The 21,881-nt window shown below is 46.3% G+C and overlaps 1 protein-coding gene across 5 annotated transcripts in view; it reads right to left on the bottom strand.

The window, feature by feature from the left end:
- Positions 1 to 241: 241 nt before the first annotated feature.
- Positions 242 to 21,881, bottom strand: part of MCM3AP (minichromosome maintenance complex component 3 associated protein) — a 43,607-nt gene continuing 21,967 nt past the window's right edge. For 4 of the 5 annotated variants that reach the window (XM_010834860.1, XM_010834859.1, XM_010834861.1 and 1 more), the window contains exons 17-29: positions 21,308 to 21,460; positions 19,689 to 19,886; positions 17,807 to 17,875; positions 17,590 to 17,724; positions 14,349 to 14,502; positions 10,022 to 10,280; positions 9,739 to 9,836; positions 8,590 to 8,980; positions 7,268 to 7,525; positions 6,669 to 6,798; positions 4,361 to 4,567; positions 2,391 to 2,541; positions 242 to 1,500 (exon numbers count right to left, since the gene is read on the bottom strand). In XM_010834860.1, the coding sequence (XP_010833162.1) occupies positions 1,342 to 1,500; positions 2,391 to 2,541; positions 4,361 to 4,567; positions 6,669 to 6,798; positions 7,268 to 7,525; positions 8,590 to 8,980; positions 9,739 to 9,836; positions 10,022 to 10,280; positions 14,349 to 14,502; positions 17,590 to 17,724; positions 17,807 to 17,875; positions 19,689 to 19,886; positions 21,308 to 21,460 (2,362 nt within the window). In that variant the 3' untranslated portion in view covers positions 242 to 1,341. The remainder of the gene's footprint in view (positions 1,501 to 2,390; positions 2,542 to 4,360; positions 4,568 to 6,668; positions 6,799 to 7,267; positions 7,526 to 8,589; positions 8,981 to 9,738; positions 9,837 to 10,021; positions 10,281 to 14,348; positions 14,503 to 17,589; positions 17,725 to 17,806; positions 17,876 to 19,688; positions 19,887 to 21,307; positions 21,461 to 21,881) is intronic. The other variant, XM_010834862.1, reaches the window with a different exon arrangement.

Here is a 21,881-nt window from a genome sequence, read left to right as displayed (position 1 = left end):
TATGTAGTGGAAATGTCATCATAAACCAATACAGGGCTCAATAGCAAACAGTATTAATACACCCATAGTGAACTCTGAATGCAGATTTCAGCTAACATTAAACTGTTTTGGGAGACTAGTGGCAGAGGAAATGTAGTATGCATGTGTGGGTGATACTCATTGCAGAGAGGACAGTACAAGGGCTAACTCATTTTCTATTGTAGGAAATCAATAGATAATTTCTAAAATCAAGATTAACAAATAGCATTACTGAAGTCTTTATTGAAAACATGAAGTTAATCACTGAAGAAATCCCTAAGAGTCGATTAGTGTTTGTTCTAGGGGATGCAAAGTTTGGCTGGTAGATTCAGATTTGGTAGGATGAGGAAGTTCTATTCCTACTGCTTCTTGTTTCTCAGTGAAATAACAAGCAAGTCATCATCTAGAAATGTATATTTGAAGAGAATGAGAAGATATGAAATAGGGGGTGTGGGATATAGTAGGGAGATGCTGAGTGCCAATTAAAGATTGATGATCATACTCAACATCACCAAGTCTATCTTAATACCCTTTTCTGTATATGTCTCAAATTTATCCCTTCTCTCCACACCAACTGCTAGCAGACTCATCTTTCACCTGGACACCTGCAGCAACCCTCTTTCGAAATTCAGGGCTTGTTTTCCTAATGTTCCCCACAGGCAATTTTTAAAACAAAATGTGACCAAGTCACTTCTCTGCCTAATATCCTCCAACAGCTGATTCCCACAGTACTCACAGTAAAGCAGCAAGGGTTGCTGTGACCTGGCCTATCTTCTCACTTGGCACTACTACCAAACTGGCACCTCCAGGTTTTCTTCATATCCTCTCAGATATACTCCTACACTCCTCTCAGGAATTCTGCTCTCTCCTCCACCCAGTCCCCTGTGTCCCCTTGCTCCCAATCCAGACACATGCTCTATGCCTCAGAAATATGTACATATACTGTTGGCTCGGTACATCTGTTGTCTCTCTTGAGGTGTGAGCTGGTGGGGTCCCTGCACCTTATTCATCCCTGCATGACTGATTTTGGCACATGAGGGACTACAACTTTTGCTGAGACAATGACCACTGTTACACACCAAAATGTAACACCAAGGGTTGCTGGATGACAGAAGAGATTATGAAAACAGATAAAGAGTATCAAGAACATTACACAGGAGGGAAACAGACTTTCATTGTGAAAACCGAGGAAGATTTCATTAGATAGTCCAAAGGTTTATTTGCATGATTAATAATCACATTTCCAACATGCATCAAGCATCTGAGAATAACATTATTTTGAGTAAAATAAAATCTTCTGGACCCTTTCTCAGTTCCAGCGGCTCAAATGTCCACCATGTCCAACAGTGCAGAGAGATGGAGCTCAGAGACAATGTCCTCCTCCCGTGAACTCTGAATCAGCCTTTCTAGGTGCTTCAGCCGTTCAGTCAGAGATGTGCCTGTTGCCTCTGACAACTGCAGTTGCTTTCCTATCCTTTCATTCTGTTTGAACAAATAAAGAAACTAAAAGTAGTTTTGGTATATCCATAAGCCAAGATATATTCTCTCTAAAGGCACTAGATCCAGCTCACGTTAGAAACCTCTTCTGGGGGCTGTTGGGCTCAACAAACTCCTCTCTTGGCATCTATCATACATCCTTCCAGCCCCTTCCAACACACACACACATATAGCTGGTATCATCTGCACATGGAATGTTTTCTCTTCTGATTCTACCATGAACAACTTCTAGTAATTTTTATTATATATCATTGTCAAGAACTAGGAACTATTCCATAATATATATTGTGACTGCTAAAGCAGACTCTCATCATTGGCTATTTAGTTTCCACTTTTATATGTTATAATTAACACTACAGTGAACAAAAATACATTAATTTTTGTCATATACAGTAATTTCTTTAGGGCAGAATTGCTAAGTTAATCAGTACAAATATTTTTAAGGTATCTGCCAAACTAGTAATTGGAAACAGTATGTCATCTTACACTGTTGACTGAAGCCCTGGACTTCTGTGAGCATGCCTTCCTCATTAATTCTCCTCATGGAAAGTCAATCCCAGAAAGGGGGGTCTGGATGATGCCAAAGCTTGGACGGTATGTGCTCCATGAACCAAGCCACTGTTGTCAACTTGACTATTCTCAATGTTTTACTACATGTCCGCACATGGTTATGGGTTTTGTTCAGTTCTTAGCACATTTCAATCCCATTCTTCACTCATTTCATAAGCAGAAATTCAAAATTAGCTGGGCCACTATAGCACTGACAGATGAAGTGTAAGAAAAGTTCTAATTTAAGCTAATAAAGAGACCTTGCTTTTTTCCCATTCTGTCAGTCGTTAAGTCTAATACAAAAGCCAAATGTATTCTCTTCTCACCTGAGGGCTTGCAGTCATAGATGTTTTCATCACAGGTTCAATAGTCTGAGGCAGAGACACCAGATTCTGAGGAAGGTAGAGGGGAAGGGACATTGAATCTCTAAGTGCTCCTGAGTCCTCCGACAACCACTGCTGAAGCTGATCTTCAAACCTGAAACATTTGCATATTAGGAACAAAAAAATTATCTATTAGGAAGAAAAAAACTATCACTCACTTTTCTCCTATGTATGCTTTAAATTTTTTAAAGCTTTGCTTTTTCCTAAAGGTGAAATTAAGTTATAACATCAACTGAGAAGCAGAAAAATATAACAAGTTAGGATCTTCTCTTTAATTTATAAACCTGATTTCTATTTAATGAAAAAGGTGGCATTAATCCAAAACAACTGTTTTTGTTTTTTTTTTTTAACATTACTTGTAATTCTCTCATTTGGTTTATCTTCTTTGGCTTATTTTGCTATTATGTGTGTATAATTAATTAGTATCTTTTTGGATTATCCAAATGTATGAATTGCTGCTTATAGTTTAAGACTAACCCAAAGTAACATCCCACTGCAAGGAGATCCAACCAGTCCATCCTAAGGAGATCAGTCCTGGGTGTTCACTGGAAGGACTGATGTTGAAGCTGAAATTCCAATACTTTGGCCACCTGATGCGAAGAGCTGACTCTGATGCTGGGAAAGATTGAGGGCAGAAGAAGGGGATGACAGAGGATGAGATGGTTGGATGGCATCACCAACTCGATGGACATGGGTTTGGGTGAACTCCAGGAGTTGGTGATGAACAGGGAGGCCTGGCATGCTGCGGTTCATGAGGTTGCAAAGAGTCAGACACGACTCAGTGATGAACTGACCCACCGCCACCTAACACACTCCAGAGCTGTCCACTCTATATACTTAGTCTTTTTAAGAGAAACAATCTGATCCAAACTGTTTACATGATACATATCTAAAAAAACCTACTTTTAGAATCGTAACACATTCGTTCACTCTCCTAACACATTTTATCAAGCTTCCACCAAATACTAGGCACCATTCTGGGTACTAAGTATACAGGACTGAGACAGAGCAGACAAGGCCAGCTGCAGGCAGCTTATACTTAAGTGGGGGGAGACAGACAAGGGAAACGTCTGAAGGCTAGAAAGACAAAGCAGAGACATGGGCACAGGGTGGACTGGTAAGATGGGTAAGGAGATCCTTGCTGAGTACACATAAGCAGAGACTAGAAGCGAGTACAAGGTGAGCCAAGGGGATGTTGGGGGCGCAGGGGAAGGGAAGGGCTGCAGAAGACTGGAAAAGTGAGAATCACAGTTTTTGAGGAATTCATGTCCTAGAGGAGCAGAAACACAGAGGTGGTGACTAGAGAGGGAAATGGGACCAAGACAGGGAGAAATGGCAGCATGTTTTCACGTTTGTACACTGATGGGAGAGTGAAGGACTCTCACTGGACGAGTGTCCTTGAGTGGGTGGGAAATGAGAGTCCAGCCAAAGGGAGGGACTGACCTTGCCTCCAGGACAGAAGCTGCTGGAGGGAACAGTGCACGAGGAGGCAAGGGGACAACACTGCAAACTCCTATCTTGCAGGTTTTCTTTCTTGGTAAAATCATAAACAAGGGTGGTGGGGGAGGCAGAGGAGGGTCTACTCCAGCTCCTGACTTCCTGCGGTGTGGGGATGCACCCACATCCTCAGTCAGGTTGGCCAGACAAGACAGAGCAGGTGCCGGCCACACTCCGCAGAGGCTTATTAGCCAGCTACACTTAGTTCCCAGTAGGAAACTCAAGACCTTCAGTGATACACAATCAATGAAACTGATTTCAAGTAATAAAGCAGTTTAAGGCACGCTATCAAGGGCACTGCCTCAGTCCTCACACTTCACACTTGCCTTCTTTTTCAAAGAGTCTAATCATTGAGATCCTTGCTAACCCAGCAGGAGGCCTAAAGGACATAAGGAACCCCAGGGAGCAGGCCTCACCTCTTGCTCTCCTCTTTCTCCAGCAGCAGGCTGCTAGACAGACACTGGGCCAGGAGCTCCTGGGCCGAGGCTCTGTGCATCAGATCCTCCGAGCTGGGAATCCACCCCTCTTGGCTGTGCTCCACACCTCTCTTCCCTTTGCGGTGCACGTGAAGTAATGGAGTAGGAAGCTTGTTTCCAGAAGGATGAAAAGATCTTATCCCCAAACTGTAAGTACATGTTTTGAAATGCTTACAGTCAACAAAGAGAGGGAGGAAAGGGTTCCTCTGGCATCAGGTAGAGTGGGGGTGCTTTGGGGTCAGGCACGGGTGCCGAGGGCAGGCAGCCTCTGTCTTGCAGGAACTTCCCCTCTCCTGGGCAGCTGGGCTCCCAAAGCTTCTCTACTGTAAGCTTTGCTTCCCATTACAGGGTTAGCAGCAGAATTCTGTTTTCCCCTAATATTGGCAAGGTTCTTACTTTTGCATTTAGCTCCTAAATCCATCTGGGAAATTTTTTTCTTTTTTCTTTTGCTGTGACTTGAGGCCTGTGGGATCCTAGTTTCCCAATTAGGGATTGAACCCACGGCTGTAGGCAGTGAAAGTTCTGAGTCCTAACCGTGGGAATGCCAGGGAATTCCCCTGGAAGTAATGATTATAGCAGCGGGAGATGAGGGTCTAATGCTTTTTCTAAACAGATGCCAGTGTCTGTCCTCTCCTCATTAATTTCCCTCATTTGGCATGGTACTTTTATCACATATGGTTCTGTTCTTTCATTTTTTCCATTGTGATCCATTTGTCTACTACAACTTTATGTTTTGATATCAGGTAGAGCAGACCTTCCTTGTTATACAAAATTTTCTCAGCAATTGCTACAAATTTTCTCATTCTGAAGAATTTTAGAATTAACTTGGCAAGACCAGGGGTAAACATCCTTTTGGGCTTTTGATTAGAAATGCCCTGGACATGGGTAAGCCTATGGTTGATTCATGTTGCTATTTGGTAAAAACCAACACAATACTGTAAAGCAATTATCCTTCAATTAAAAAGAAATTTTTAAAAAAAGAAATGCCCCGACTTTACAGTTTCAGAACTGACATCTTTATAGTATTGCATCCTCCAATTAACAAGGCATTTATTTTAGGTTTTCTTTGCATCTTCAGGACCCTGAGAATCCACTCATAAGGGTTTAGCACCTCTCCTGGTCAGTTTGTGTCCATACGTTCTAGATTTGTTGCCATTGTGAATGAGAATTTTTATTGGTTGGAGGTTGATCTGTCTGATGACCGTGCTAAATGCTGAATGGTTCTAACGGTGTGACTGTTGATGATCTTGAACTGACAGTTTTACCCTCTGGAAACAACAGTTCCTCCTCTCTTTCAATATTTATGCCACTGTGTCTGTGTGCTAAACTGGGCAGGGCCTCCAGGAGAACAGTGAACAACGGTGATGTCAGGGGCAGTTCAAGGCTGGTTCTAACTTCAGTGTTTCTCATGTTTTACCAAGAAGCATGGAGGCTTTGGGCTAGTTTTATGGTAGGTAGCCATATCAGGCTAAGGAATTTTATCCAAGTTTAGTAAGGAATTTTATTGGGAATGGGTATACATTTTTTTTCTTGGCGGGGGGGTGGTGGGGGGGAGAAGGAATGGCTATAAATGTTAAGGAAAGCATTTCAACACCTAGTGAAATGATCACTTATTTTTCTGAAATGGCAGCAAACTCCATGAATAGGTTTCTATTGTTCATATTGTTCAGCACAGTATAAAGTGAGCTTGTGAGTTTTTTATATACTACAAAACTACAAGTGCTAACATTTTACTTAGTATTTTTGGGATCAGGTTTGTAACCGAGATCAGAGGTCAGCCTCTGTCCGTACTCTCCTGGCTATGTTACGACTTCAGGGTCAGGTTTGTCCAGTAAATAAAACAAGATGTCTGCTTTCTCTGCTCTACAACAGTTTCTACTACATGGGAAGAATGATCTGCCCCCATTATTTGTTGGAATCTTCCCACAATGGGCTGGATTTCATATATGTGTCCGAAGTTGCTTCAGTTTTGTCTGACTCTTTGCACCCCTATGGACTGTAGCCCACCAGGCTCCTCTGTCCATGGGATCCTCCAGGCAAGAATACTGGAGTGGGTTGCCATGCCCTCTTCCAGGGGATCTTCCCCACCCAGAGTAAGTCTTCTGCATCGGCAGATGGGTTCTTTACCACCAGAGACACCTAGATTTCGTGTATAGGCTGTGAATTTCTGCAGTATACTCTGGAAGAGAATACAGTTTACTCTCTTGGCTGAGGGATGACAGAAACATACACTGAACACAGATCTCACCGGCCCTGACTCAACTGTAGCTCCTTCTGCGTCTGCATTCTGGCTTGTTCCCACAACAAAGGAACGTCGTATTTTTTCAAATGGTTTTTAAAAAAATACACGCATATCTGACCATCTTCACTCAGTGCCTCTGAGAAAACAATACAAAAGAAAAGATTATCAAGAGAGCAACAGGTGACCACCTGATGATGTTTGCTTAAATTTACTGACTTAAGGACAAGCCCTTCTGATTAACTGAAGTCACACAATCATGTGACTTCCATGCTTGAGCTAAATATGCTCCAGGTGTCCATAGGTCATTCAAGGTCCAGAGAGGCTCATGTCCAGACCTCTATGCCCAGTGTGACTACTCAGAGAGGTCTCTCTAAGGCCAGACTCAGGGGCCCATTTCAGGGAGATGAGTGCAGGCTCTATCAAACCTTCTCAGCTCTTCCCAAAGTCATCTGGAAGTCACTGGCTTGAAGAGATATAGTCCTAGGGCAAGGATGGGTGGGGACCCACAGGAAAGACACAAACATCAAGTAGACATTTTTCTTTGCTGAAACTCGACCAGGAAAGTTTCCTGAGGAGTCAGCCCCTCAGCACCAAGCACTAAGTACCTGATGTGACGGGAAGCCTTGGGGGTGTCCAGTCCCTGAGCTTGTGGTTGATGCACAAGGCGATGACGTCATCCCATGGGATCTCAGCAACCGAGGGCCCAGCCCTCTGTCCCGGGGAGGGGTGCCTGCTCTTCCACCTGCTGTATGTGGTGCAGAGCAGGCTCTCCACCTGCGACTGCAGGACAGGCTGCGTCTGGCGAGAGCTGGGAATCTGGGAGGCATACTGGATGACCATGGAACACATAGGGAGCCAGGGAGCTGGAGAGAAAGCACCAAGGAGTTACACGGTTTGGTAGAAATCTACATGAAATGTTCTTCACTCTGTATTTTTTTTATAGAAGGCAACTGTGTAGCTGAGAAGTCAGTATTCAACTCTGAATACAACAGAACCATAGTTGTTAAAGAAAGTACATTTCCCTCCCTGTGTCCAGGTAAGGGATGCAGTTACCCAGGCCACAGTTCACAACAAAGGGTCCATACTAGGGGGGCTGACTGCACAGGTCTGTGGATGCACCCAGAAATTTGTATTTGACCAAGCACTCAAGGAGACCTGGTCCCAGAGCTGTGGGCTTCTCTCAGGGAGGCCCGACCTAGCTCACCACAGAGGATTTACACAGTGAAGTTTGTTTCTCTTTGGGTTCCTTCAGCAGCAAACATCTGTTAAACCTACTGGAGATCACACCTCAAATTTAGAAAGATGCCTGAGGCCTCTGCTTCACATGGTCCAGAGAATGGCCCTACCAAGACCACATGAGCAAAAACAGCCTCCTTCCCTCCTAACAGCATCAGCAAGGGAAGGGACAGCTCCTTGAAGCACAGCAGCCCATAGCATCTGTGTCAGGACAGCCCAGGAGCCTCACATGGGCACAGCCAGAGCCACAGAATGAGCTTCTCTAATGGAGAAGGAACCCTGGTGTCACAACAGCACTGAGCACCACGGCCCAGGCAGAGCCAACAGCATGGAGACAGGACTGCAGTGTCTCCATGCCTTCAGCTCCCAAAGGCCATGGTGCAGGTAAGATGGGACCTGCTACCAACCGAGAAACCCTAGGCCTGGATTCAGCACTCCTCCTGACACCCCCTCCTGGGGCTGAGCAGACACCCACAGACCACTCAGCTGGCGGTGCAAGGCCAACAGCTCCTGCTCCAGAAGACCCCAAATCGTCCTGACATCTGAACCCAAAGGCAAGTGCGGGTGGAAGCCATGGGGGGCCAGGGGCACAGTGGTGCCCGACATCTGCTAGTGTCCCTACAGCAAAAAGGATCAGGGGAATGCAGCCCCCACACTCCTTCCAGCCAGTCCCCTCGACACAAGCACGTACCCCCTGGAGGCGGAAGATCCATCTGTGGGAGCTGGAAGCCAAGGATGGCTTGCCTCAGCCAGGCCAGGTGCTCTGGGGCGTTCCAGTGAAGATGAGGAAGCAGCCGGCTGCCCCCTGCCTCAGCAAACTCGGCGACAGGCCAGGACAGGTCGCAGAGCTGCTCGGAGGACACTACAGAGGCCAGGAAGCTGAGCACGCTGTTGAACAGCTCAATGATGGCACTTGGCTCCTGTGAGGCCAGGCCGCCCAGCCTCCGCTCTCTTCTGTCATGGAAAAACCGGCTGCTAAACTCCCGGCTAACCCCATCTTCCACGTACTGAATGAGGGTCTGGCAGCAAAGTTCAAGGGCACAGGGGCAGTGGGAGACCAGCCACTGCACAGCCTGCGAAACCTGAGAAGCAAAGACAGTGGGGAGAGTTCTAGGTCAACAATCTACGCTGTTTTTCAAGAGGAGGTTCCTGAAGGCGCCCCTCCCATAGCTGCTACAGCAGGTGCCACCGGAACAGCAGCTTCTCACCATGCCAGAGGGGAGCAGAAGCTTCCACTGTAGCTGAGTCTGCTCTCCCTGGAGACCAACACAGCAGGGACCCCGAGAAGGGCTCCCATTCCCATCACCCCTGCCACCCAGAAGGGCTAGAAGCCCAGGGGAAGCACCATGCACATCCTCTCCACCTCACACTGAAAAGAAAACTGTATCTTCAGTTCTTAGAAGGACTAACAGCTTCACTCCATGCCTGGGTGTTTTCACACCCGGTAGTTAGCTTTATCTTTATTCCTGTAGTTATTTTTAAGTCCCGACACTTCTTTCCCTAAATGTAATTGTCAGCACAGACTTTTTAAGGAAACTCTGATAACATTATTTCTTCATATTCCAAGGACAACCACCCTACAAAAATAATCATACATCTGACCCTCAGATATAAGACATGAAGTGTCACAGTTTAAATCTGTAACAACAAAACCTCTGAAAAAAATTTACAGAATTTAATTTGTTGCCAATAGCAGGACTATGAGCAAAATTTATCTTTTATTTTGATATCTGCTTATAGTTTTAGAAAGTTTCCTGTCAAAACATAAAATTAAAATGTAAGGCGTAATATACACTAAATTCAAGATACAGTGAAAGGGAAAAAAATAATGAAACCTTACCTTACTCGTGCCTTTTAAGTCATTAATGGAATCAGGGATCTCAATAACAGTATAATCTGAAATGAGCTTAGCTGAAACCAAATCCTGGAGCATCAGACCTTTAAGACAAACAGACACCAGTCGCTGAGAAGTCTCACTGCCCTGACCCCTAGAGCCCTGTGCCCAGGCACTACAGTGGCTGTTGTCACATGTGGCAGCACCACGCCACCAGCACTTTCTCAGACCCCAGGCTCTACCCATTTATTAAACATGCCAGCTCAGAAGTGGAACTGCCTTCACAAACCCTCTTCCACGTCCTTCTCCACGGCGTCCCCTCCCTGGCTGGGCACAAGAACCACCAGCGGAAGCGCAGGCTGGAAGGGCTTGGCCTGCAGGAGCTGCTTGGTCTGCAGCAGGGCCGACAGCCAGTACACGTCCTCCTCCGCCGCGTCCACGCTCTTCACTCTGGGAGGGAGCAGCAGCATGAGCCCACTGGCTCCCAGGAGCTCCTTCTGTGTCTCCACGGCATCGAGGGCACCATCACTAAGAGCGCCATGGGCCACCTGGAACGGCACCCAGACCATCAAGATGGACGCACTCGTGGACAGATCAACAGTGAGCATCAGCCCCAGGGAGAGCGCAGCCAATTGCTCACTGCACTCCAGGTCGGTCTCCCTCTGTGAGGCCAAGAACCAGTACAACAAACTGTGGGGAAACGATGAATCCAGCCTCTGGTGAGAACTGTTTGAGCACTTTAATCCTAACAGTTATCTCAAACAGGTGTAAAAACAAGTAAGCCTTTAATGACAGTAAAAAGGAAAGGCAAGCCAGCAGCAGAAAAGGGATTCCTACCCATTTCTAAAAAGCAGTGCAGAGACAGGTAAAGGAACCAGAGGATGCCACACTGAAGGGCTGCAGACACGTTGAGCAGGGACCAGACTGTCTGGGCCTGCAAAAGCCCTGGGAGCCCAGGCCCGTGGCACCAGAGCCAGCCAAAGCTCCAGGCCAGGAGGACAAGTCACACACGAGACAGTGGCCCACAGGTCACCCATCCCCCTGCCTCTAAGCACAAGCCGTCCCCCTGGGCCCTGGGCCAGCATCCTGTCCTGAGGATCCCAACACGGGGACATCGCAGGCACAGAGGAGGGGACCAGGCGGTGGGCACCCCGCACCTTACCCCGAGAGCACCAGAAGCTGCACAAGGAGGAGACACGATGAGTCCTTCCCAGGGAAGCCAAACAACCTAAGGAATCGATCCCCAGATTCCCCCAAAAAAGGTTGGCTTGCCATTTCAGTTACCCTCCACCCCACCCCAAACACAGGCCTATGACCAGCCTTTTAGGGCCTCACTCAGGTATAGGCAGGTTCAGATAAGGTGTCTGAGGAGAGCCTTCAACATAAGAGAAAAACTAGAGTAAAAGAATAGAAACCTTAAGAAAATGGATACCACATGGAACGGAAGAAAACTTACACAAAAACCCTAATTTCCTCTGAAGATGCATCCAGAAATAGTCATAAGATGATACGAGAAAGTAAAATAAGGGTAAGAAAAAGGAAATCAATAATACAGTATGTTATTAAAAACTCAAAGATAGCTCCTAGAAAATAATATTAAAAAACAAGATGGAAAATGGGATAGAAAGGATGAAGAGGCTCAGAAGATCAACTGATAAGGTCAAACATTGGTCTAGTCAGAGTTCAAGAGAGAAGAATAAAAGAGAAGCAAAGAGATGTCATCAAGATGCAAAAACCAGTCTCCAGCCCACAAGGACATACCAAGGGTCCTGTCAAGGACCTTCCCAGATGATGAGGGAAGGAAGTGGGCACCCAAGTCCCAGGGCAAAGATAGCAGGCTTCCCAAGTGAAACAAGGCCAGGCCAGAGAAAGGAATGGGAACGGTTTCAGACATATCAACAGCAATGCTGGATGGTCAGTGACCGTGGAATAAAACTAGAAGGAAAGTAACTTTCATCCCATAATTCTACATACCAAGCTAAACTATGAAGCAAATGTGAGGGTAAACACATTTTCAGACAGGATGGAAAACATGCTCCATCAACAAGAGACTAAACCAAGAAAAAATTTTGCTGCTGCTGCTGCCAATGGCAGCACCTAGTGTTGGATAGGTCAGGCACTGTTCTAAGAATTCTGTCTGTATAACACACATCACCTCATGGGTCCCCATGCATGGCGCCAGCACCATCTCAAGCAAGAGTATACCAACCCACGGTCAGTACCTGGGCCGAGGACCAAGGTCAGGGTTAGAAGTGGAGGAGCGGGACTGCATTCTTGGTATGGAGGCCCCAGAGGCAGCCACACCCTGGGACACGTTTCCAGCCCAAATGGGAACAGGAGAATGGCACCCTCTTAAGTAAGATAATGTAGCAAATACTACGTGCAGAAAAAATAAATGTAGCCACAGAACACTTGCTGGTTCTAGAACACACACATGTGACCTCAATTTCTGAGATATTATAAACTGACCACATAACCACCAGGAAGATGGGGAAGGCTGAGAGCAAGTGGGGTGTTAAGAGTTCATGCCTCACCCAGGGGGTGAGTGCACAGCCCCAAGATAGCCCGCATAATCCCACCTCGTAGTGCTAACGTCCTGGCACCATCACCTACCCTGAGGATGGGCTGAGCCTAGTGACATGCTTCTAACAGTCAGACAAACATGATGGAAAGCCACCATGAAGGTTAGGTTAAAGAGATGATGCCAGCTTACTCAGCTCACGGGAGCTGGCTGATGCCCTATTGTGAGTTGCCTCATGTAGGCCCACATGGCATGGACTACGAGGAAGTGAATCCTGCCAACAACCATGAAAAGTGGGCTTTCAGAGAGACCACAGCCCGGACTTCTACCTGCTGAGAAATCATGCCCCAGAGGACCTAAGCCACACCTGGACTTCTACCACACAGAAACTGAGTAACAAGCATTGGTTACTTACATATGCCACATTTGGTTTGTGTTTTTAGTTTGCTTGTTTTGGTTCAGCCACGTGGCATGCAAGGTCCTAGTTCCCCAACCAGGGATCAAACCCAGGCTCCCTGTGGTGGAAACAGGGACCACCAGGGAATTCCCAAAGCTGCCACATTTGGAGGTAACATGTTATACGATAATAGATAAAATGCACCTGTTTTAATAGTTAAGTCAGCAGAGAAGATCTAAAAGTGGATAACAGAGAAACAGCAGTATAAATACATGATGTGGAAACAGGACAGAAATCAAAGCTTGGAGAAAAGGGCTAGGAGATGGGGTAGCGGCTGCAATTTATCATCTTAAGTCATGCCATGCCATCTGACTCTTTAACTACATGCAAGTATTACTTTGACTTAAATCTAAAGGCAAGAAGAACGAACTAATTGTCCAGTAGGTTAAGTATGACTTTATCATCCTAGGAAAAGGGGAAGAACATGTCCCAGGATGTTTCTGTTACCTCTGAATGGTGAGGGCATAGAGGGCTCTTACCATCTTTGTATTTCCTCTATATTTCCTTATATTTTTAAAGTTTTATATATGTATTACTTTCACGTTTAAGAAAAAATATTAAACAGTATTAAAATGGAAAGAAACAAACAAAAATCCTATAGTCAAACTACAATCTGAAGCAGTTCCAAGGACAGAAGTAATGTGGACTAGAGTGTCGCATGCAGATGTCCAGGGTGTGCCATGAAGGAGACTGTCAGGAAGAGGATAAGCCTGGAGTGAGACCTTGGGGTCAGGACACGGTGGGGAAGGCAACTTTTCCCTGCTCTGAGCATGCAGCCAGTCATGAATCCCACACTGTGGACCCCACCAGACCCAGGTCAGAGAGCTGGCCAGAGCAGCAGCTACCAACGCCAGGTCTACTGAGCACCGAGGCCCACACTTCTGCTCTGCACTGCTATTTTCTAAGTAAATAAAATATGCATCTTCTGAACACAGTAAAACCTAAAATTCATTAATGCAGGTTTGAATCTAATGAGAAAACAGGTTCTCATTAAATAAGACTCTGTGGGAACCAATTAAGCTCAGTAGTGTACGAACACCTATAATGAATAAGAAGTAGAACTTATAATCAAAAGCTGAGGATAACGTGAATGTAAAATAAAAACAACTAACCTGAAATGCCTAACACTGAACCTATATGAAAACTGCATAGGACTAAAAACCATTAGTCTTCTGGTAAGACTTGATATATCAGGAAGCTATTTAAATAAAGATGTCAGCAGTTGGCAGACCATGTGAAATGCAACAGACACTGCATTTCTGTGTAATGCTCTGTCATAACCCTCTTGGGTTAATTACTAGAGGTCCATGGAGTTCACGGCTTCTGAACTGTATGCAGAACACATAGGGAAATACAGGTACCTTTTACGATGGTTCTAGCTTTCACCAATTTCTCAAAAAGAGGTCCGTGAACCAAGAGAAGACTTACTGCATCCTGAGAATCTAGCCTGGTCTCTTACACCAAGGGGGTGTACATGAGTCATCAAGACACAAGGAAGAACAGATACAACACTTGCTTCTGGGCCTCCCGTATTGTTTCAGAGCCACTTCAGGGGAGTTATATGATTCCCGTGATATCTGGGAGGGAGTGTAAATAAGAAAGTTACAGAAGTAAATACACTAAATGATTGTCACTCACCTTGATGCACACGCTGACACAAATTGTCTGATCCCCTTTGCTGCTGAGAGTGTTAAAGAGAGTGAGTGTCTGAATCCCACCAACATCAAGGTATATGTCATCCACTGAGCCATCACCTCCCATGAACTTGACTTTTAACCAATGTGATAGAATTCTGTGAATGAAAGAAAATAACACTTGAAGGAAAGTCTAATTCTAAATGTGAACCACAAAGAGAAATATCACATAAATAGAGATCCACAAACATCAAATCTTACTATGAAATTGATCTGAACAAAGCAGGCTATAATTTTTAAATGGAGTTAGGAACTCTACTGGGTTATATATTTGGGTAGGAAGAGAGAGCACTCATTCTAATGTGATGTATGATTCTGAAGCCCTAAGAAAAGATGTTGAACAATCGAAAAGATCCTTAGAGTTTACCGTACAACCCAGCAATTCCACTCCTAGGTTTAACCCCAAGAGAACTACAAACATATGTCCACGCAAACACCTATACATCAATGTTCACAGAAGCATTATTCATAATAACCAAAAAGTGGAAACAATTAATGAACAGAAAAATAAAATGTGGTATACTCATGCTGCTGCTGCTGCTAAGTCGCTTCAGTCGTGTCTGACTCTGTGCGACCCCATAGACGATAGCCTACCAGGCTTCCCTGTCCTTGGGATTCTCCAGGCAAGAACACTGGAGTGGGTTGCCATTTCCTTCTCCAATGCGTGAAAGTGAAAAGTGAAAGTGAAGTCGCTCAGTCATGTCTGACTCTAGTGACCCCATGGACTGCAGCCTAACAGGCTCCTCCGTCCATGGGATTTTCCAGGCAATATACCAGCCTTCTCCGGTATATTCATGCAATCAAATATTATTGAGCCACAAAATGAAGGACTAATACATGCTACAACATAAATGAACCTAGAAAACATTATGCTAAGTGCTAAATGACAGTCATAGAAGACAACATATCTTCAGGTTCTGTTTGTATGAAATGTCCAGAACAGGTAAGTTTATAGAGACAGAAAACAGATGAGTGCTTGCTAGGGGCTGCAGGTAAGGAGTGGTGGACTGTTAATGGGCATGTGTTTCTTTTCAGGAGAAAAAATGTTCTCCAGTCCTGGGGTATATCGTAGGGTTAATGGCAAACTCCAAGAGTGTTTACGCCAAGGGGGACCTTCCCAGCCTGCTGCTGCCAGTGCCCCCATCCCTGCGGTGAGCCCCTGCCAACCCACACCTCCACAAGAGGCCCTCCAACACTAGCAGGAGGGGATAAGCACACATCTTTTTACTGCACCATCTTGAACCCGAAGTCCAAAGAAATATTTTTTAACCCTTAAATTTTTATGGAATCACAGAAGACCACCGAATAGGAGAAAGAAGGTTGGAAATGTCACACTTCCTGATTTCAAATTGCATTACAAAACTATAGTAACTAAAACTGTACGGTACTGGCATAAAAAAGAGCCACACAGACTAACAGAAGTGAGAGCCTGGAAATAAAAGCCTGCATATATGGTCTTCTAATATTTAACAACAGAGCCCAGAATATTCAATTGAGAAAGAACAGTCTCTTTAAAAATGGTGCTGGCAAAACTGGATAATAAAAAGAACAAAACTGGACCCCTATCCTGCACAAATAAAAGTTATCTTGAAATGGATTAAAGACTTAAACATAAGAACTAAAATCATAAAACTCCTAGAATAAAATGGAAGAACCTCCCAGACACTGGTACTGTCAATGATTTCTTCGGATGTGAGCCCCAAAACACAAGGAGCTAAAGTAAAAAACTGGGACAATATCAAAGTACAAAGCTTCTTTGCAGTAAAAGAAACAAAAGGAGTAGGCAACTAATGAAAGAAGGTATTTTCAAATCCTATATCCAATAATGAGTTAATATTCTAAATATATATGGAACTCCTACAACTCAACAGCAAAACACAAATGATCCAATTAGAAAATGAGTAGATTTGGATAGACATATTCTTTAAAAAAGACATGTGTGCTGTACCGTGCTGTGCTGAGTCGCTCAGTCACATCCGACTCTTTGCAACCCCATGGACTGTAGCCCACCAGGCTCCTCTATCCATGGGATTCTCCAGGCAAGAATACTGGAGTGGGTTGCCATTTTCTCCTCCATGGTATCTTCCTGACCCGAGATCGAACCCAGATCTCCCACATTGCAGGCGGAATCTTTACCATCTGAGCCAGTAGGGAAGCCCATACAAATAGCCAAAAAGTGCATGAAAAGATGCTGAACATGGCTATCATTAGGGAAGTCAAAATTAAATCACAAAGAGAGATCACCTTACATCATTTAGAGTGGCTATTATGAAAAAGCAAGGCTATTATTAGAGAAAGAAATGGCAACCCACTCCAGTATTCTTTCCTGGAAAATTCCATGGACAGAGAAGCCTGGTGGGCTACAGTCCAGGGGTCGTAAAGAGTCAGGCACAACTGAGCAACTAACACTACTATGAAAAAGATGAAATAAATCATGTTGCTGAGGATGTGTAGAAAAGTAAACCTCTGTGAACCATTGATGAGAATATATATAAATTGGTACAGCCTCTATGTGAAATAGTATGAAGTTCCTGATAAAATTAAAAGTAGAACTATCACCTGAAAAAAAAAATGTTCTCCAATTAGATAGTCGTGGTCATACAACTGTGAATATACTAAAACCAGTGAAATGTACACTTTAAACGGGAGAAATTTATGATATGCAAATTACATCTTAAAAAGCTGTTAAAAAAGAAAAGTAATATGTTCTGTAGTTGCTTTAGAAGTATGGTTTCTGGAAACAACTTGGTTACAGGAAATAATGCCATGTCAACTTTCTGGATTTCTTTTAAAACTGCCAAGTTTTTTTCCTAAGGAGAAAAATGGAACTACAGCAAACAAACTATATTGTCTTCCCCAAGAGTCTAAATGAAACGGGCTCTAAATATACCTCAGCACAGCTTTAAGTCACAATCAAGTCTTGAATACTTTTGGATAAAGACCATTGCCAACTGTACAAGATTAAAATGTGAATGACCTAAAGTGTCAACTTCAAATCACAAACAAAACAGCCTGCAAAGCTAAGCATCAAAATGAAAGCAGGCATCAGGGTCCCGGGCAGGAGAGGAGCGCACAGGGCTGACAACCAACCACCCTCGCACACACCCAGCTGCCTGAGGCTCAGGGAGGAGTCACTCCTGGCCCCTCACTCAGCCCCCAGCCCCACGGAAGGAACCCTCTCTTACCTGCTGGGACTCCCTGGGGACTGTTCTTCTCCATCAGGCAACACCAGTACCAGCTTCCAAAACACACGCTCCTGCTGCCTTGGGAGGTGCTCAGCCACGAGGGACGGCAGGTCTAGGGGTGCCCATGCCGCATCACTGGAAGGGACAGAACACCACAGCCAAGTCACCTGCAAGGCCCCAGCAGGAGCAGCAGGCAGGGCGGGCAGGGGTGACCAACCTTAGCAGCTGCTGGTGGAAGTGCTGGACCTTCATCTGGTGCGCCGCCATGTCCCTGAGCCACCTTAACCTGTGAGGGAGGAACCACATGAAGGAGTCCTATGTGAGGCCTGCTCAGCACCCACGGCGGAGGCGGACAAGCATCTAGCGACGTTCTGAGTGCAAGGTGATTGGGTACTAAGTGTCTCCCAGTGGGGAATACTCAGGAGACCGAGAACTTTTTCTGATGAAGAAATAGTTTAGTAAGAGGACTTGTTCACGTCACAGCTGTCAAGCAGTTATCTACTGTGTGCCAGTCATCGCAGATCAGCAGTAAACAGACAAAAATCCTGCCCTTAGAGAACACGTGCTCTCACAGGGAGAGAGGGGCCCCTGTAGGCAGATGGCATGACAGGTGCCGTGGGCTTACTATGGACATACGGAGGGTGCTCAGAGATGACCTGGGAGCACAGACCAGAAGGAAACAAGGGGAGCCAGCATGAGGATTTCCGGAGTACAGGCCAGACCACATCAGGAGTGGCATGGCATGCACACAGAAGGAGCACAGGGAGAGCAGTGGGCTAGCCAGGGGGCAGATGTGGGCCACCGTGGAAAGACTCAGAGAGGAGCCCAGGGACCTCAGTGAGGATGTGAGGCGACCTGACTGCTGTGGGGATGAGAACACCAGGCTGTAGGCGCCAAGGGCCGAAACCGGCAGACAGGTGGGATGTGAGAAAGGGCTGGTGGTGGAGGCGGTGAGGGGCGAGCTGCAGGGTGGTGGGTCTGAGTCCGGAGGTGACCCAGTGCAGGGAGATCAGACTAGTCCCTGTGAAACAGAGGAGGCACTGAGTGCAGCGGGCCAGGACAGCAGCTTCCAAACTTCAGCTGGGGACACCAGGAGGAAGCCTTCACTGGGGACGCATGGAGGGAGTTGTCAGCGTGCAGGATGGAGAAAGATTACAGGGAAAGAGGCAGAGGAGGAGAAGGGGCAGGGGGCTGGGCTGGAAGCGTAAGGGTAGATGGACACAGAGAGGGCCGTCCTGACGCAGGTAAAGCAGCCTCGACTCCAGGAGGCAGCGGGGCCAAGGCTACCACGGGTCACAGAGAACCCCGAATGCCCAGACCACACACAGCGCATCAGAGACAGGCTTGCGCTGCCACCACCCTGCTTCCAGACGCAGGCCCAGGACTGGGAACCCGAGCGGCTGCATAGTCAGCAGCGTGGACCTGGTTCTCAGAGCACCTCGTGACAGCCTGGGAAGGACAAGGCACACCCTAAGGCCCTGGCACAGGGGGCTGCTGCTGCCCCTTCACGTGGCCCTCCAAGGCCCCTCCCTGGGAGGTCCTCTCCAGAGGCAACAATGGCATGGTCTGAAGAGAGAAGTCAAGCCCTGCAGGGCCAGGATTGCACAGCTGAAGCCAGAACCGGGGCAGGGATCCACGCACCCGTGGAGTGGCCAGGAGGAGAGTCAGGGAGGGCCATGCGAGGGGACATAGAGAGGCAGCCTGTGAGAGGAAGACCAGAAAGCGGAGGAAGAGCTGCTAAAACGCTGCTTGCTGCAGCAGACCCAGGATGGCAGAGGGCACGCGGTGGGAGTGAGGGTGAGGCCAACACGGACCTTTGACTCCACTAACGAGAATGGCTGTGATGCGTCGTTGAGTCAGGGAGGTGAGGAGAAAGCACATAATTCCAGGTAATTCGACTGGCAGGACCAGCAGTGTTTTAAGGGGAAAAGGTAAGTGAAAACACAGCAGGTAGAGCAAGCTGCACTCCAAAAACACAACTCTCCATCTGTCTTCACTGCCTCTGGCCCCACCTGTCTGCCCTGTACACACACACGCGTTAATCCACGCTCCTAAGGCCAGCTAGGCCAGGAGGCACTTTGGAGACCCCGGGTGCTGACCTGGTGCAGGAGATGCCCACTCTCCCCGCGTGGCCCAGGTCCAGGAGGCCCTTCGCCAGGTTCTTCTCCGCAATAGGGCACTCCGCGCTGGGCACCAGCGCCCTCAGTCGGTCGTTCACATCCACACAGCAGGGCGCCGCAGGGAAGGCCCGCATCTGGCGCCTTAGCTTCTTGCGGGCTGCGACAGCTTCCCTCCACCTGGAGGACAAACACCACTAGGTGTTGTGAAGGTCGGCCACAGGGCAAATGCAGAACACCTCCAGCGTTAACAGGGAGACACCTTCCGCCAACATGTTCAGGTCTACTTCAGCAACAGATCTCAAACTGAGAAATTAATCCCAACTAAAGCTCAGGTGCGGGGATGCATGAGAGAATGAGTGGTGGTGGTGGGCAATGAAACTACTGAACCTAAGACTGAATGCTGGGGACTTCCCTGGTGGCTAGGAATCTGCCTTCCAATGCAGGGGACACAGGTGTGATCCCTGGTCAGGATCTAAAATTCCACATGTCAGGATCTAAAATTCCACACGTCAGGACGCAACTAAGCCCCTGTGCCATTAGTAAAAAATAAATATAAAAAAAAAAGAGTGAATGCTAAACAATGTTTGGAGGTCAATTTGCTGATATGGATACAAACACAGATACATGTACCCTTTGACCCAGCAAACACCACTGACAGGACTCTCTCTCCAGACCCTGCAGGCACGTGTGTGAAATGTCTGTACAGGGTGGCCACTGCAGCGCTCTCTGTCATACTAGAGAGGAGAGGCCATGCTGAAGTCCAGCCAGGGGCCAGGTACTACCAGCACACTGACGACAACGCAGAGGGGCCGCTGCACTACTGCGGTCAGGCCTCCACCTCGTGTCAGAGGGCGTCCAGGAACGTCCAGAGCGGAGCAGTGAGCATGCTCCCACCGTGCCAACCACCACACAAAGCTCAGAGGTCCTTGTGGAATGGAGACTCATTCCTCACTAAATCCCCTTTCATACAGTTGTAGCTGTCAAGCACCCTATTACTTTTTTTAAATGTTATTATTAAATGAATCACCCTTCACACATAACCCATGTACCCCCATTTTAAAGACTAATGATAAATCAAACACCCACATCCTTCCATGCAGTTAAGAATCAGCGGCCATGAGCACCCACGGGCCCTGCTCAGTCACTCACCCTCTTGCTCCCAAAGGTAACTGCTGTGTCAGCTTTATGTTTGTTCTTTCCTTTCCCTTCTTTAGGGTTGTACTACTATACATAAATCTAAAACAACCTATTGAGTTGGAATAGACAATTTAGATGTTGTACACACTTCCCTAAGAACTGTTTTTCTTTTCACTAAAAATTATGTTTTACAAATTTACCTATACAGGTGTATACGGCTATCATTTGGCTTGTTCATGGCCATCTCCCTGTGTCCAGCACATTGAGTAAACAGCAGAAGGCTACCTATATATATATTTGTTGAAATACAGAACAGTTACCTCATCCCAATCTAATTCTTTACTTAGTTTATACCCTTTAGGAAGGAACATGTTACATGTGTGTATTATCAGCTGTGAAAGTATCATCTTGGTAAAAGATACTCTGTGTGCACTGACTCTCTGTAAGGACATGGGACTCACCGTTGGAGATACTTGCAGAAGCACTGAAGTTCCTGCAGGGTCTCTTTTGCAGTCTGGAAAATTTCCTCCCCGAGAAACAAGTCCACCAGATGGGCAAAGACGTCCTCAGAGCAGCGGGCCACACGAACCCTCTGGTCTGTCTCCACTGCACTCCTAGGAAACAGGGCAATCGATCAGCATAAGAGCACTGCACCCAAGGCCCCACACAGGGCCTGCCTGGGAAGTCCACGTCCTTAACTCTAAAATGAAATCATGTCGTCACTGTAAGAAAAGCTTGAAGATTTTATTTCATATAAGGCACAGACATCTGAAAAGATAGATGGAAAAAGAACTAAAGTGGTACAGGGTATAAGGCTGCAGATCCAACATGGACCTTATAAACAGTCAAGAAATAAGCCTTTATTTCATAGTTAGAAATTTAATTTTTAAATGGTTGTTGAAACAACTAAACTATCTTCTCATCAACGATATCTGATGAGAAGTTTATTATCAAAGTCAAAGAAGCTCAAACAGGCAAGACCCACTTCCACTAGCTATCCTCTATCGTGGGTAGAGACATCCCGGGCTGAACTCT

Source organism: Bison bison, unplaced genomic scaffold, assembly GCF_000754665.1.
Source record: "Bison bison bison isolate TAMUID 2011002044 unplaced genomic scaffold, Bison_UMD1.0 scf7180017864037, whole genome shotgun sequence".
Taxonomy (NCBI): domain Eukaryota; kingdom Metazoa; phylum Chordata; class Mammalia; order Artiodactyla; family Bovidae; genus Bison; species Bison bison.
Note: the sequence above shows the minus strand (reverse complement) of the source record. Positions and strands in the feature narration are given on the sequence as shown.